The sequence below is a fragment of the Suricata suricatta genome, chromosome 17 (genome assembly GCF_006229205.1).
Source record: "Suricata suricatta isolate VVHF042 chromosome 17, meerkat_22Aug2017_6uvM2_HiC, whole genome shotgun sequence".
Taxonomy (NCBI): Eukaryota; Metazoa; Chordata; class Mammalia; order Carnivora; family Herpestidae; genus Suricata; species Suricata suricatta.
Genome location: NC_043716.1, coordinates 5,449,833 through 5,467,121, shown reverse-complemented (window position 1 = coordinate 5,467,121; position 17,289 = coordinate 5,449,833). Strand labels below are relative to the sequence as shown.

Genomic DNA, 17,289 nt, shown 5'->3' with positions numbered 1-17,289 from the left:
GGCAGCTCGGCGTCCACGTACTGAAAGTCAAGGGCAAGCTGGCGCGAACACGGACAGAGATGGCGGGAGGCACCCCCGTCCCTCCTGCCAACCCCTGCTGACCCGGGCGTGCCCTCCGCCGGCCTCGTCTGACGTCGGCGGGGTGGGGTGGGCATGCCAGGCACGCCATGGGGCCACGCTCCTTTTCAGAAGCAGAGGACTTTATCCGTCTCCAGTCCGCCCTGCTCCCTGGTCCACACCTTCCCTCCGCACACAGCGAGCACTTCTCAGGGTCCTTAAGAAACACTGGTCCCTTCCTGGGATTTTGCTCAGGCTCTCCCAGGATCCCGGCCCCCTTGCCCGTAAATTTTTCTCCCCCCTCCATGGATCTAAATCAGAGACTACAAACCTAAATGCAAATGTGGGTCCACGGATACAAAAGAAATGTGGGATTGAGCTGTGGGACAAGGCCAGTTTTGCGGAAAACTGGGGAATTACTGTCTCTGGCAAAAATTACTTGAATTAAAAATTTTTTAAAAATTTGTGCCATCCAAACAACGCATCCCTTGGCGGGTTAGGCTGGGCCTCCAATGGCCGTCTCCAGCTTCAAAGGCGCCCTTTCCTCTCCCAGTGTTTTGAGTGCTCCTCCTAGTTCTTTCCACTGCTCGTTGAGGAAGTGCCCCTCAAGGCTGGTTCCTAATTTGATCTCGATGATTTCTTGGTGTGAGCATCCTCTAGTCTAAGTGGAAGATTGCTCATTCCTTACAGGCAAACTTGTGTGTTTATTTTTGTATTTCTTCCGGTCCCCAGCACACTCCTGAACTCTTGGTAGGTGCCCCCTAACCATCCATTAACTGGCAGATTAAAAAGAGATGTAAAGGGGCACCTGGGTAGCACAGTCCGTTGAGCATCCAACTTTGGCTCAGGTCATGATCTCATGGTTTGTGAGTCTGAGCCCCGAGTTGGGCTCTGTGCTGACAGCCTGAATCCTGCTTCGAATTCTGTGTCTCCCCGTCTCTCTCTCTCTGCAACCCCCCTACTCGCACACACTCTCTCAAAAATAAACAAACATGAAGAAAAAGATGTAAAGAAAATCTTCCTCATTTGTTTTGAAGTGTGTAAATCACACTATTTCTGCCCATTTCTGGCTCCAGCCTCTTTCTGGACTGTCCCATGGACGCTAGGGGGTGCTCTTGCACAAATTTTTTGGCTAAAGCCCTGAAGCCTTTTTTGGTCCAGTAGTTTAAAAATATTCCTTTTTTTTTTTTTTAATTTAAAGTCAAGTTAGTTACATACAGTGTAGTCTTGTATTCAGGAGACGAAATTAGTGATTCATCTCTTACATATGACACCCAGTGCGCACCCTGATAAGCGCCCTCCCTAATGCCCACCTCTATTTAACACATCCCCCCACACGCCCCATATTCCTCTTATTTTCTTTAATTTTATTTTTTAATGTTTTATTTATTTTTGATACAGAGAGAGACAGAGTATGAGAGGGGGAGGGGCAGAGAGAGAAGGAGACACAGAATCTGAAGCAGGCTCCAGGCTCTGAGCTAGCTGTCAGCACAGAGCCTGACGCGGGGCTCGAACCCACGAACGTGAGATCTGACCTGAGCTGAAGTCGGAGGCCTAACCGACTGAGCCACCCAGGTGCCCCCCTCTTATTTTCTTTAAACAGTCTTACTGTTTTCCATTCCTTTTCATAGGTCCAAGTTTTTCTGGATTGAATGACTCTGACACCTTATCCTTTTAAATTTTATGAACTGAAAAAAAAGTATTTTTTAAGTTTGTCCTTAATGTCTCGATGACTGGTATATCTTTTAAGTTTGGTATTCAAAGTTATTTTAGGGATGTTCAAAGCCAAGCAGCAAAGATTTTTAAAAAATTATCTTTTAATCTATCTTCCATGATAGGCTAAATGAGCAAAGACAAGCACTTTAAAAATAGCTGTGGGGGGGGGGGAGTGCGGGGGGCTTAGTCGGTTGAGCATCTGACTTTGGCTCAGGTCATGATCTTGTGAGTTCGAGCCCCACATCGGGCTCTGTGCTGACAGAGCCTGGAGCCTGCTTCTGATTCTGTGTCTCCCCCTCTCTCTGCCCCTCCCATGATCATGCTCTGTCCTTCTCAATGATAAATAAACATTAAAAAAAATAGCTGTGGTCACAGTGAAATGAGAACTCAGAAGAGCTCCCTGGGAACACGTATGTGCACATGGGCGGGTGTGTCTGTGTTCACAGCAGCCCGCAGAGAGCAGGAGGGGTAAGTGACCTGCCCCCAAGCTCGTGGCCCTCTGAAGATCTCTAGAAGATTCTAGAATCACGAAGACAAACTTTACCCAAAGTTGGCTAAGTTCTTAACCTGGAATTTTGTTCCTAATGGCTTTGTCAATATCTTGGATGAAAGCAATCTAATGAAAGCCCCAGATGTTATTTGTAGAAAAAGAGCAACAAATAGAATTATTGAACCAAACATCAAGAATAGAAAAGATTTCCAAAAGCTCAATTGTTTCACTAATTTGAGGCTAGGCATCCTACAGCTCTCCAATCGAACAGGGCAAACCAGGGCTGAGACCCGCACTCCATATGAGCTCTGTTCTTAATTTTTTTATTAAAAAATTTTTTAATGTTTATTTTTTTGAAGGATAGAGAAGCAGACTATGAGCAGGAGTGGGGGGCAGAGATGGAGATGCAGAATCTGAAGCAGGCTCTGGGCTCTGAGCTGTCAGCACGGAGCCTGACATGGGGCTCAACCCATGAACCATGACACCATGACCTTAGCTGAAGTTGGATGCTTAACCGACTGAGCCTTCCGGCGCCCCTGACCTCTGATCTATTGGCTCCCTGGCCCCGTGTGAGCATTCGGTCCTGCAGGACAGAACTGGAGGAAGACCCAGGTCCCATACGGCAGAGCCTTACCTGGTGGTAACCAACGTAGTCCAGGTTCCCCGGGAGCGGGAACCCGGGCGCCAGACACAGCTCCCCCTCTAGCATTTCTGGTCTGATGAATTCCTCCAGATAGGTCCTGCAGAGTCTCCGGTCCCAGTCATCTGTGATATGGCCTCCATACATGATCTCGCCGAAGAGGTAGCGCAGGTCATCATACGGGACCTGAGACGCGGGGAAGAAAGACCTCCGCACGGACATCGGGGCTGCTCTGATGTGTGGGCAGAGCGTCAGCCACACGATGGGATGCCTCTCAAGGTGAGGGGCCGTGAGCTTTCTGCACCTGCATACCCCTAGTGCCCGCAGAGGCAGGCATGCTTGGGAGCTCAGTAAGTGCCTGAGAAGTTACAACCACGGGCGAGGAGAGGCAAGGTGCCAGCCCCCTAGCATATACGCCTTCCCTCTTCCACTGTCATTACTGTGACGATGAAGTCAGGCTTTACCTACGAGTCCTTTAAATAGGCAAATGTCAAATGGAGTGAAGTAAGGACCAAGGTACTTGTCTAATTTCCTGCCATTACTTAGCATATTAATTTATGGTCTCCTTCCAAAGTTCAAAGTGAATGAAATAGAGCATGCAAAGCCAAGATACTGGAGCTGGGCGGGAACCCACTTGGGGAAAGCCATGTCTCCGTGCAGAAAAGGGACACATGGTGTTATTTCTGGGGACAAGCTTCCCAGGACCCTGGAGCTGGAGGTGGAGGAATAGCTTAGGGTTTCCGGGCTTGATTCATTTGCCCCACCAGGAAGGGAAGGTGGCCTTGCTGTTGGTATGTCTGGTCCACGAACTAGAAGAGGCTTGATGGTTGACTCATTCCCTTAAATGGAAGAGCGTAGGTTGTTGGTGTAAGTTTTCTTTGAAATGGACGGAGAAGACAGAGTGAGGGAGACGTGGTGTCGGAAGCATTTGGCTTCAACTTTGGGAAGACCATACCCATGCGAGGGGTTGTGTGCCCCAAGAGAAGTTATGTGTTCCTGGCGGATTAAACTGGGGACTTGTATTGGGTGACCGTGGGGGCTCTTCTGCCAGTCCACAAGGCACGCAACGCTGCAGGTGCACAGGGGTGGCCTGGTGGGCCCTGGGACAAAGACTCACACCAGGCGTGGGTCACTAGTTTGGTTTCCTGAGCTTCTTGGCCCTGACTTCATGTGGTGGTCTCCTTGGCCTTGTCCTGGTCCTGGGCTGGCCCTTCCTCCCAGCCTAGGGGGTGGGGGCCCATCTCCAGTGCGTGCCCCCTTTTCTCCTTCTCAGAGATGGCCCTCCCCGCCTCCCCCTGCGCTGGCCGGGAACTTTACCTTTGCATTGGCCTCCAGGAAGTTGTAGAGCACGTTCACAGAGATGGTGAGGTCCCCAGTGTTGAAGGGGTAGGAGCGATTCCATCCCTGCGGCCCAAACTTGCGTCTCTCTGCCACCACCCCGTGAAAGTAGCAAAGAGCAAAGAGGATGCTCTTAAACTCCGTCTCCCGGGAACACATCTCCAGCGTGTCCTGAAAGGAAAGTGTCGCCTCTAGCGTTCGCCCAGACCAGCTGTTGTGCAGGCGCAGAGCAGTGTGTGGGTTACTGCGGCTGGAAGCCACCCTGGATAAGGTCACCGGAAGTCCTTGTTAGGTTTTGGAGCCACAGTAGGCCGGCAGATGGCGCTGTGGGCAGGCGTGGGCTCAGGGCTCCAGGGGACCTTGCGGAGGGGTTGGGTTCTAGTTTAGAATTTGAGTTAAAGATTGGGTTCAGGTGATCACAGCTTAGGTTTACAGTTAATGTTTGCACCTGTGGACAGGACAAGCAGAGCTAATGGGAAACGGGGTAGTGGGTCCTGAGTCGTGTGGGTCTTAACGACTATCACTTTGTGCTGGGGTGTGGGTGGGGACTCCCACAGCATCATCTCGGATTTCTCCCCTTCCTGCTATGCTTTTATTTTTATTTTTTTAATTATTTAATGTCAGCACCCAACGTGGGGCTTGAGCTCATGACCCCGAGATCTCGAGTCACAGGCTCTCCCAACCCAGCTGGCCAGGTGCCCCACTCGCCACGCCTTGCTTGCCTGTCAGGGGACCATCGTGGGTGTAATCGCTGCCCGTGGTTTTGAGGTTGCTGCTGAGGGAGGGGCAGGATGGGAATCAGAGCCACAAGAGAAACCTTGGAGTGCTGTGCCGTTCACCAGAAACCTGGGCCGGGGTGACCGGCCACGCGGCTGGGGAAACGAGTCCAGAGGGGTCCCGGCTGCAAAGTGTACGGCGGGGAGCAAAGACGTGGCTCTCGAGGAGGGGATGAAAGAAGGGACAGAAGGGAGAAATGAAAAGCAAGAGACCGAGCAGGGCAAAGGTCGTGCTCGGCGGATTTCCAGGGGGGCGGTGGTGATGGCGGAAGGCGAAGGCATATGCTTTGGAGAGACTGCAGGATGCGAATCCTTAGATCCTTTGGAAGGAACATAATTTCCTCTGAGTGAGACCCTGTCTGATTGGGAAAGAGCAGGATGTTGCAGGCACAGCCCGAGAGAGGCGCTCTCCAAGCTCACGCAAATCGCACTGGGTGGAGCCCTGGCGTTTCTTCTAAGAACTGGTCCTTAGACTTGCCCACATGGGTAGGAGAAGCAAAGGAGCTGGGCCAGTTAAGGCTTCTGGAAGCCTGAGTTTTCCATGATGAACCCAGGGCAGTCTCAGTCCCTCTGTGGATATGTTGGCGGGGGGGAGGGTCACCCTAGTACCTCAGTTGAGTACACCTTTGGGACAAAGCTATGGAAGTGAACGGTCAGATGCGGCACAGAGGATAAACTCGCTGCCTCGTGGGAGCAAGAACTTAACCGCTTTCTGGACGGAGCTGTTCCCTACAGACACGCAGGATGCCTCCTTCGTTATTCTGGACACATTTGGAAAAATTGGGTCCCGCTGAGAAATGCCTCGAAGCACAAACCCAGGGAGTCATACGTTAAAATGCTGGAACTGGCCGACAGTGGCACACTCAGACAAAATCAGAATAAGATAACCATCCCCGACGGCCCGGCCAGCAGCGATAAAGACAGCTCCGTCCCTTAACTGGTTAAAATAGGGCTTGAAGAAACAGAGCGCTGGCGGGGGCCTCACAGGGCTTCAGGGCACTCGTGAAAGCAGAATGGAACAATTAAAACACTTGTGAGCAACGAATATGCCCAGAAGTGTCTCTCTCTTTCTCAGAATGAGTTACTGAGGACGGCTCTCAATGGCCAAAACACCAACCGTGGTGGGGACAGAATAACCGGGGAAAGCCAGCAAGTCTTGGGAGTTGTTTCCCAACGGCCTCACACCCAAGGCTGGACATGGTGTTCGCAGGGAGAAAGATCCAAGAATGAGGGTCCGTGGAAGGCTGAGAAGATGAAGCCGTGAGGCGGCTACAGCCTCTGAGGGATGATCTTGGATAATTATTAGGAGATCGGGCATCGGAGGCAACTACGGCCTTTCCCCGCTGATCGGCTCAAGACCCTCAAGGCAAAAGAGCTGAGGGGGGTCTGTTACTATGCCATCGACAGAGCTTGCTAACTGCATCCCTGCGCCTTTTTCTTTTCTGTTATTAATTAAAAAATAACTCCTGGTAGAACACACACCATAAAATCTATCTCCTGAACCATTTTGAAGCGTATGTAGCTCCGTGGCATTGTGTACGTTCACCCCGTTGGGCACCCAGTGTCTTGTCTGGGCAGAAGTGTTTCTGCTTGAACCAGTACTGCCTCCCGGGGAAAGAAGGCTCCAGATTTCAAAGTCAAGGATGTGTATTTCCCCTGTGTGGAAGGTAACTGGTAGAAAACTTAGAAGTTCTGACCTGTGGTACAGAGTACCTAGCAGCTTGGTCAAGGCCTTTTTCGGAAGAAAAATCTATTATTTTATTTTGCTTTATCATTTTGCTTTTCTCTATTTCTATATTTTATTTTACTTTATCATTTTGTTCTATTATACTTTATAGATTTTATCTTATTTTATTTTTTTTATTTTGGAGAAAAATTTAAAAAGAAAGGCAAGAAAATGCCCCTGGACAATTTTTCTTCATGCTGCACTGGGCACCTGAATCTCCTGGCCATGATTCCCCACTCCCGGTTCCAGAGTGTGAGTGGGTTTGGGGGTTGGGACGAGAAGAGAGTGAAAAAGGGGGTTGGACAAGTTTTGCTTCTTCTCTGAAGCTCTTTCCTCTCCAAGTGGAACTGCTCGATCCCCACACTTACACAGAGTATCAGGCACTCAGTAAAAAAAAAACAACAACAAACAAACAAAAAACCCTTCATGTGAGGGGTGCCTGGATGGCTCAGTCAGTTGAGTGTCTGACTTTTGGCTCAGGTCATGATCTCACAGTTTGTGAGTTCGAGCCCTGCATCAGGCTCTGTGCTGACCGTGCAGAGCCTGCTTGGGACTCCCTCTCTCCCTCCCTCTCTCTCTGCCTGTTCTTCCCCCACTCTCAAACGTAATAAATAAATAAAAATTAAAAACCAAAACCAAAAACAAAACCCCTTCATGTTAGTCTGAGTTAGCCCAGGCCCCAGGGGCCCCTTGTCCTAGCGGTTTGTGTTGAGTTAGTGACAACAGGTGTCCTGTGGGATGGCCCGTCCAGGGTTCCTAGATGGCCCCTCTGGGACTTGTGCCGAGCTGGAGCAGCGCTCTGCAAAGCCAGAGACACAAGGAGGATCTAAGAGGACAGATCTAGAACCCTCCCTTTGGACTCCACCAAGGGCTGGTGTGGCAGGTGGACGTTAAGGTGGCCCCCAACCTCCGGCCCGCACGCCTTCATGTATTCCCCCCTCCCAGGAAGGTGGAACTCCCCCAGGAAGAAGCTACTGGACAGGCTGCCTTCCGGAGAAGATGCAGAAAGCCAGAGCCACAGACTGGGCAAGCGCTTCTTCACACACGGAGCCAGTGACCCAAAGGGCTGTCTTTGGTTTTCAATACATGCCCCACAACATGAGTCTCGGATTCCCAGTAACGGACTTTTCAGGAAGCAGAAGCCTACACCTGAGCCTGATGCCCTGCTGTCCCCAGTTTCGCTGCAGCACAGTGTCCTCAAAGTGGACCATACAATGGAATCTTCTGGACGGCTTGTGAGAACAGATTCCTGGGCCCCACCCCAGAGTTTCTGACTCCCCAGGTCTAGGGTAGGACCTGAGAACGGGCATTTCTACCAAGTTCCCTGGGGGCCACACGTTAGAAGCCTACCATAGGATTCCGATCCCACATCTGAAACCTGGATTATGTGAGCTCTTGACACTGGAGACGCATGCAGATGTCAACTGTAATCATGCGAACACGAGTATCTACCCACTGCCTGATGACAGTGGGTGACCAGTGTGTCACATCAGTTAGATTTCTAGCGACATGCCCCTCACCACCTTGGAATATTTAGTTAGCGCATAGACTTGCAGACAATTCCCCTGTGCCTCTTGCCACAGAGAGTGACCCTAAGCTCAGCTCCCGCACGCATATCTGGGAAACGGAGAGCTGGGTTGCGCTCCGTGGGCGCTGGGAAGAGGGCGTTCACAAAGGGAGCACATCTTGCCCACACGGGGCCCTGCTCTGAGCCCAGTCGCCCCCTTGCCTCCCCCACCCTCCACCCAACCCCCCGACAGTTGCATGCTCTTCTGACCCAGTTGAATCAGCTCTTTGTGGGTGGGGGGGGCACCCTTCTCTCCCCCCACCTGGCGCCATACCTGAGTGAAATTGTCCAGGGCCTTGTGCAGGTTGGCGTGCATGCCTGTGGGAGGCTCGTTGGTAATCTTAATGGAGTTTTCCAGGATGCCCTGGGGGATGATGTGGCCCTCGGGGGAGGGCGCTGGCTCCGCGCTGATGAAGACCCTGAACTCCGGGTGGCTGTTCTCACCGAGCTCCTCCAGCTTCTTCTCCAAGGTGCTCAGCCACTTGGCCACCAGGTGGATGTTCTAGTGGGAAGGAAGGACACCCCCCACCCATTGCAGACATCTGCTTAGTTTGGTCAGCAGCAAACCGTTTCAGGAAGGCGGCTAGCGGAGGGCCCTGGCCTGCAAATAAACCTCATTGCAGCAGGAACCTTGGGGTTCCCAGCAATGGGACCGTCAGTAGCCCGCAATGGAACCCTATCTCGATATCCCACGGTCTCTTTAGCACATTGTTCGAAAACTGGACTATGCACAGGGACTCCCCCCTGCCGTGAGGGCTTCTTAAAACAAACATTCTTGGGCCCCGCGTATCTGATTCAGGTGGTCTAGGGCGGGGCCTGGGAATCTGCATTTCTAACAAGTTCTGGGTGATGCTGAAGAAGTCTGTCTTCAGACCACACCCAGTGAGTCACACACATGGTCCACATCCTCCAAATCCAGATCCCCACATCGGACACGCAGATTACTTGAACGCTTGGTCCATAAAAGCGGGGCCTGGGGACCAGCAATGTTGGCATTACTGGGGAGCCAGTCAGGGACGCACACCCTTCGGCCCAGCCCAGACTTCCTGAACCAGTGCACTTTAGTAAGACCCTGTGTGATTTGCATGCATGTCACAATCTGAAAAGCAGTGATGTCAACGTCTTCCAGCCAGCTTTCTGGAGTCCCCTCTCCCTCTCTCCAAACCATTCTGCTAACTGGTGCCCAACTTATCTTCCCAAAACACACGGGGACACTGCTGCTCACATCCTGGGAAGGCTTCCTGCTCCAAGCACAGGCTCCTCTGTCCGGGCTTTGAGTCCTTCTGCTCCCCGCACCCCGCCGCCCCAATGTGATTCCTATCTGTCCGCCCCTCTGTCTAAAGCTACAGTTATTTCTTAGCGCTATTTTGCAGAATGCACCTTTCGCTCCGGAAAGGGCAGCCGCTTGGCTTCACAGCAATATGCTTCATTGTGATGGACAGATAAAGGCGCCTCAGTAAATATTTGAGGAAGCCTGCTAACAGAGCCTTAAGTACACAGATCAGCACCGAACACAGTACTTGGTCACAGCAATCTGGCCTCTGAGTGCCGCCTTCTTGTCTATAAAAGGGGGAAATAATAATATCGGCCACACTTGTGTCACAGAGTTGCTGCAAGTAACTGAATGTAAAGGTAAGGGATGTGAAAGGGCTGCTCAAGTGAACATTTGTTCGAGAATTCATTTCTAATCACTCTGTTGGAGCTAAGACTTCAGCGGGCTGCCTGGAAGCCTGGGGGGCTCTGCTGGCGGGGTGGGGGGATGGGCAGCGACCCACAAGCGAGGGGTCGCTTCCTTCTGCAGGAATTCCAATTCCTGAACTCGATCTGGGAGAGCTCTGGGAAAGCACATCAGCAGGTGCAGGGGTGCTGGGCCACCAGTGCTTAGTCCCCAAATGACAAGGGCCCAGGATGGGGTCTCTCCACACAGGATCCTGAGCTGCCTGGGGCGGCCACACTTCCCCAGCACCACGCTGACCCACGAGGGAGGAGGCAGGACCCCCAGCTGTCATCATCTTTGCTCCCGGCTTTCTGGAAAATGAGTCCCAGGGAATGGCAAGGTCCCTCAGCTACCGGGCTTTCTAACAGGAAAATGAAGGATGAAGACCTAGCAGCCGGATGTGGCGCAGTGAGTAATTGGGAAGACAGGAAGTTCTAGGTAATCAAAGCCAGGACCGGGCGGGGAGGGGGGGGTGACCTTTCTTGTTTTGCTTCTGTTTCCTCGCATTGATTTCTTCATTGGTTCTTTCGCCCAACAGGCTTCTGTTGAGTTTTTACTATTATCGTAGGGGAGTGCTGGGTAGGGACAGGTGACGGAGACCAGATCTCTCCTAAAGGAAACGGGGTGAAGGATGCAGTCGTCGAATAAGTCACCGCACCATGACCAGGGCACTCCACAGAGGCGGCTGTGGGCCGTTTAGGAGAAAAGGGACCTGAGCTACTTATTCTGCCCCGGCCCCAGCTCCCCCTAAAGTTGCGTAAAACAGGGGTATGGAGAGAGGCCGCAATGGGAGAAGAAGATACCGACTCCCCAAGCAGGTGCCAAGCAGGAACGTGCGTGGAACTATTTAAACTAGAGAGAGTGGGGGCGCCTGGGGGGCTCCATCGGTTGAGCGTCAGACTTCACTCAGGTCATGATCTCACAGTTCATGGGTTCGAGCTCTGTGTCGGGTTCTGTGCTGACAGCTTAGAACCTGGAGCCTGCTTTGGATTGTGTCTCCCTGTCTCTCTGCCCCTCCCCTACTCATGCTCTGTCTCTGTCTCTCTCTCAATAAATAAACATTAAAAAATTAAACTAGAGAGAGTGGCAGGGCATGTGAGGGGTGAGGGACAAGGAGTCATGGAGAGGGGTGGGGAGGGCAGGGTAACAGGGAAGGAGAGAAGATCGGGCAGTGAGATGTGCACGGGTATGGAAGGAAAGGCACGGGAGAGGGGCGGACAGAGGACCCCAGAGATTGTCCTGTGAGGTCCAGACAGCCACGGGGCCGAGAATGACCCCCATGGGGGCAGAGGGGGCGTACCTGCAAAATAACCCAGTGACCTTCCTTGGCAGCCAGATCCAGCGCAGCCTCAGCCACGACCTCCTGTCCTTGCCCCAAGGACACATTGTGAAAGTTCTGGTTGTTGAAGGTATAGCCGAGCTTTCTACCTGAAAGAGGTACGGAGTCGTCCTTAGGATCTCTCGGGTCTAGTTTCTGTGTGTCAGAGGTTCACGGGGCGCATATGCCCGTCTCCAGGTCACTCCCCGGACACAGGCGTGTCTGAGCCTCGAGCCTCACACGCTCACCCTCTTCCTAGGAGGAGTGTGTTGGAGGGTGGAGGGCACATCGCCAGCTTTCTGTTCCCAAACAGAAGGAGGCACTCACCGAGACTTCCACGCTCCCCCCTCACAGAGTCCCAAGGATGGACAGCAATGCTGCTGGCCTTCCTGGCCGCATCCATCCAGAGACCAGGTGCTGGTCCACAAGCCAAGAGGGTCAAAGGGCTCCCAGGGGAGCCGGCAGGTGGGCATGGCCCCTTCTGACTCGGTTCCTCCTTGGAATGTATATTCCCCACCCCCACATTCCACGGGAGGTGTGGCCGGTAGGGGCAGGACTCAGGTAGCTCTGGCTTCCTGCAGGTTACCCCACGTTAGCCCCGCCCCTATTTTTCCCAGCACGTAGAAATGTTTGATCACATCCTTCTGCATGTCTGAGAGCAAAGCACGAGGCAATGCAAGAAAGGGCTTGGCTGTGAGGGTGTAACTGTTCTGTGTCCCAGCAGGGCGGCTGGTACTGGGAATGGGGCATGAAGCTGCTGTATCCCAACGCAAAGATCACAGTCACCGCCCTGGGCGCTGTGCAGGCTCTGGAAAACCCTCACCCCAAGAGATTCACCCTGTACGGAGGGCTGATTGCGCCTGGCTGTTTGCCCTCAGCCCAGTCCAACATCTAGGGAAACTACATGGGATTCTTTAGACAAAGGGTCATCAGAGTGAAGGAATTTCTTTCTAAGAAGATAAAGTACACGAGAGAAAAGAGAAGGAATTTAAAATAGAAGAGGATAAAAAAAATATGTGCTTCAACGTTTTTGTTTCAGGGGAATTGAAATTGAAGATGCAACCAGTGCAAGAATATTTAAAGAAAACTGTCAGAACTGGATATTTCTTTAAAATATTAAAAAAAAATTACAGAATCTCCTCCACAACTGTGTAAGAGAAAGCGAGAGGATGACTTTTTTTGTAGCAAGTTATGATAGATTCAATGGAGATGAACCCAAGAAACACCCTTATTAAACTCTATAAATCCTTGCTGGCGATAGATCTGATGTCAGCTTTAGAATCAGCAATAGAAACAACTTCTTCCAGAGAAAATACGAGGCTAAAAGGTGCCGGGATAATTAGAAAGGCTCAGAGAGGTTTCTACTCACAAAAGAGCCTATTTCTTTTCTTTGTTGGCCAGCGGTGAGAGAAAAGGGGCGCTCACTACGGATTGGTGGGCGAACCACGGACCGTGAAGGCTGTCATGGCCACGTCCAGTGCCCACGGGCCAGGACCGGCTTGCGTGAATCTGGGCTGGATGGCGAGGCTGTCTGTGCAGGGAGGGGCTGAGGCAGCCCGGCAAGGTCCCTCCCTTTGCGACCGTGAGGCTCTCCAACCCCCTCCCCAACCCAGAGCATTGGCCAGCCCCTCCCACCTTGCACGGTCATGTCTTCTTGGGTTTCCACTTTCATACTGTCTCACGCCATGGCTCTGCTGTCCCCACCCCCCACAACCTTTAACCCATCTTTCCTGTCTCATCTCCCTTCCTGTTCTCCATGGGGCAGTGTCACCCAGAATGGCGTCCATTGTCAACCTCTGGCCGCATCTCTACAGGGTCCTTCTTTGACCTCCGGTCCCTGAGGCCCCAGGAGGAAGGGCATGTTTTTCTAGCCGTCTCTTGCTCCCAGCAGGCTGTTTATTCCACACTCATATTAAAAACCCCTCTTCCTTTTATTTTTAAATTTTTTTTAACATTTTTATTTATTATTGAAAGAGAGAGAGAGAGAGAGAGACAGAGTGTGAGCATGGGAGGGGCAGAGAGGGGGGAGACACAGAAGCTGAACCAGGCTCCAGGCTCTGAGCTGTCAGCACACAGCCCAATGTGGGGCTTGAACTCACCAACCGTGAGATCCTGACCTGCACGAAGTTGGACGCTTAACCGACCGAGCCACCCAGGCGCCCTGAACCCCTTTTCGTTTTAAAGCATGTGCCATCAGACTATATAATCTACTAACTTTTATGTTCCCTGCCTTCCACCAACTTCCTAGAGGGATTCACTTTTATTAGGGGCTTTGGAACTCAGTCCAGAATCCTTCATACGCCCCGTTTCATCACCATCCTGGTAAACTTCAGTGTCACTACAAACGACTCAGCCAACATCCAGCCTCATGCTTCCTCCTCTTCAAAGAACTTAACTGCATTCCACTTCTCTTACACACTCCTGTGGCTGCACCCAGGACTTCGGCCACTGAGAACTGGCCCATGTCTGAAACATTATTCATTCCTGTCTACGCCCAGCACTTTCTTGCCTGTTTGCTGTGTATCCCTTCCCACGTTACTCTACTTCAGTGAAATGTTCAGTCCACTGGCTCTTTTTTTCTTCCTAATCTTCACATTTACTTCCCTTTTATTATTTTTTTAATGTTTGTTCATTTTTGAGAGAGAGAGAGAGAGAGAGAGAGAGAGAGAGAGAGAGAGAGAATGTGAAGCAGGCTCCAGGCTCTGAGCTATCAGCACAGAGCCCGACGCGGGGCTTGAACTCACAAGCAGCAAGATCATGACCTGAGATGAAGTCAGATGCTCAACTGACTGAGCCACCCAGGCCCCAGGTTCCCTCTCATTTTAATACGGACTCAACAATCCTTAGTTGGAAGGATGATCTTACAAAATCCTCAACTCTGCTGCCCCTTCTGCTTCCTGCATCACCCAGCTTCCGCTGAATTCTCAATCCTGGATGAATTAACAGGGGAGAAAGGGGCTACATCTGGTGAACAAGGGGCACCCCAACTTCATGATTCTCACCTTCGATGCTGTTTGGCAACCTTTCCATGTGCTCAGACTGGGCTGTGTTGCCCCATTCCCTTCTTCCTTTAAAATTCCTTGCAGGGGGGGGTGCGGCTGGGCGGCACAGTCGGTTAAGCGTCCGGCTTCAGCTCAGGTCATGATCTCATGGTTCGTGGGTTCGAGCCCCATGTCGGGCTCTGTGCTGACAGTTAGCTCAGGGCCTGAAGCCTGTTTCGGATTCTGTATCACCCTTTCTCTGACCCTTCCCTGCTCGTGCTGTCCCTCTCTGTCTCTCAAAACAAACTAAACTAAACTAAACTAAACTAAACTAAACTAAAATAAAATAAAATAAAATAAAATTCCTAGGGGGCCCAGCACTACTTAGCTTGTGGCCCTCTCTACTCTCCAGGGCAAACCCATGCCATGTGGCAGGGACTCCTTCAATTTCCTGCCATTTTACACACATCCCTGCACATTCCTGTCTCACTGGGGAAGGCCTCCTCATCTGTTCCCTAAATCCCATCTCTTCTATCATCAGTCCCCTGCTCCCTGGCACATGAGAAAATGAGTCTCTCTCCACCCCAAAACTAATTATTTCACCAATCTTGAAGCTGTTTGCTCAAACTGCACTTGCTCCAACCTACCCAAGTCCCAGTGGGCTACTAAATAAAAGAGGGGCGCCTGGGTGGCTCAGTGGGTGAAGCATCCAACTTCGGCTCAGGTCGTGATCTCACAGTCTGTGGGTTTTGAGCCCTGTGTCGGGCTCTGTGCTGACAGCTCAGACCTGGAGGTGCTTTGGATTCTGTGTCTCCCTCTCTCTGCCCTTACCCCGCTCACACTCTGTCTCTCTCTCAAAAATAAATAAACATTAAAAAAATGTAAAGAAAAGAGGCTAGGGCCAGGAACTATGAGAGAGGCTGTACACAATGCGTGGAGAATCTGGCTGCAGAAACACGAAACTGAAAACTGTTTCTTTGAACACACCGGGGACCAGGCTTGCAAAAATCTAAGCAGGCTCATCATTCTGATCAGCACGTAGGAAAGAGAAACAGAGCAGTGTGGAAGGCAAAGGCGGTAGACACGGTTTCTTCCTGACCATGACATGGAAATAACCGAATTATTTGTTAAAGCCATGTAACTCAACAAAGGACAGAGACCGAGCAAGATCGTGCTAGACCTGAGTGAAAGACCAGAGAAGATGCCTGTGCGTCAGGGTGGAAAGGGGAGACCTCGCTGGGAGGAGCAAGGACAAAGCTGGGCCTCCGAAGCCCATTCAGAAAGGAGCAAACCGAGCTGCCTCAAAGAACAATTACCATCTCCGTCATAATGCCTCACCATGCTTCTGTCCTCTTAACATTTCAAAGTCTTTCCGCATCTGAGATTTCATTTTTATCCTCCAGTGACCCTAGGAGGCAGGTATAATGGGTGACTGGGGAAAAAAATGGGTGATTGCTTTTCAAAGAAGGAAAGGTAAGACTACATGTGCAAATAAGGAAGTACGGCTCATTCAGGAAGGAGGTGCGGAGGAAAGAGAAGAGAAAGAGCAACATGAAAGCACTTTAAGGGTTAATCTGAGATGGTGAGGAGGAAAAGAAGTGGGGGTGACGGTGCTAGGTTTTGTGTTGAGACAGAGGTCAAGAAAAGTAGATGTAAATTCCTCCTCTTCCCCACCCTTCCCCATTTCCTCTGCCAAAATTATTGAGGAAGGAAAATCCTGGAGGAGGCTAAGAGCCACAACAATGCCAGAAAAGCACAGATTTCTGATCAAGGGCCAGTGGATGAGCTTTAGGGACTAGAGAACTCCTCACTCTACAATGAACTTTGTCTGTGGGTCTATGCATCAGGTCAGGGATGCAGGGCCGTGTCAAGTGAGGATGAGGCAACAAATCTTCCATTTGACTTTGAGATTTTACTTTTATTTTTTTAATGTTTATTTATTTTTTTGAGAGAGAGAGAGAGAGTGGGAGCCAGGAAGGGGCAGAGAGAGAGAGAGAAAGGGAGACAGAGAATCCGAAACAGGCTCCAGGCTCTGAGGTGTCAGCACAGAGCCTGACATGGGGCTCAAACCACAAACCATGAGATCATGACCTGAGCTGATGTCAGATGCCTAAATGACTGAGCCACCTGGGTGCCCCTGACTCTGAGATTTTAAATCCCTATCCAATATTAAGAACTGTCTTATTGAGGGGCACCTGGGTGGCTCAGTCAGTTAAGCATCCAACTCTTGATTTTGGCTCAGGTCATCATCTCATGGTTCATGAGGTTGAGCCCCATGTTGGGGGTCTGTGCCACCAGCATGGAGCCTGCTTGGGATTCTCTCCCATCCTCCTTCCCTCTCTGCCCCTCCCCAGCCCCAAGTAAATAAACATTAAAAAAAAAAGAACCACCATATTGAAACAAAGGGATAGAGAAATGAAGGTGTTAAGAACATAAATCACAAACTCAAAAATAGGAAAAGAGGCCAGCTCTGTAAGAGTCTAAGCAGAGTAAAACAGGGAAATGTCTGTTACACAGACTCTGCCCAAGCACGGAGACAGCATGTTTACTTGGTAAGTTGGGGCTAGGGAGAGAGGAAAGTGTGAGTCAGCCATGCAGGTTCTAAACTGAAGACCAGGAGCCCGTCAGGCAGTCTGATTCCACTCAAGATGCAGAAGAGCATGGCTGTCACTAGCGTATCTGTTCTAAATTGGTGAATTAGAAAATAAATCAAACCATCAAGAAGGCAAGAAGGAAGGGAGACAGAGAGGAGGCACAGGTGTGTAAGTAATCTCCAGCTGATGAACGGCAATATTGCTTCTAGTAAGGAAATGTGTTAAGACGAAGCCAAGGGCAGAGCTAGGATAATGTATTCAAACCAATATGGACCAGGGCGGGGTCAGCTTCTGTGAAATGACAGAAAGCTTCAAAGTACATGATACGACAGGCAGAGGTCAATTCGCAAAGAATAGTAGGAAAATTGC

General features: G+C 51.0%; 1 protein-coding gene across 1 annotated transcript in view; it reads right to left on the bottom strand.

Moving 5' to 3' along the window:
• The window catches only part of DNAH9 (dynein axonemal heavy chain 9), a 319,797-nt gene that overhangs the window by 24,369 nt on the left and 278,139 nt on the right, over positions 1–17,289 (bottom strand). Inside the window, exons 62-66 of the mRNA XM_029928843.1 lie at positions 11,328–11,455; positions 8,585–8,812; positions 4,221–4,412; positions 2,898–3,089; positions 4–20 (exon numbers count right to left, since the gene is read on the bottom strand). Coding sequence (XP_029784703.1) covers positions 4–20; positions 2,898–3,089; positions 4,221–4,412; positions 8,585–8,812; positions 11,328–11,455 — 757 coding nt within the window. The remainder of the gene's footprint in view (positions 1–3; positions 21–2,897; positions 3,090–4,220; positions 4,413–8,584; positions 8,813–11,327; positions 11,456–17,289) is intronic.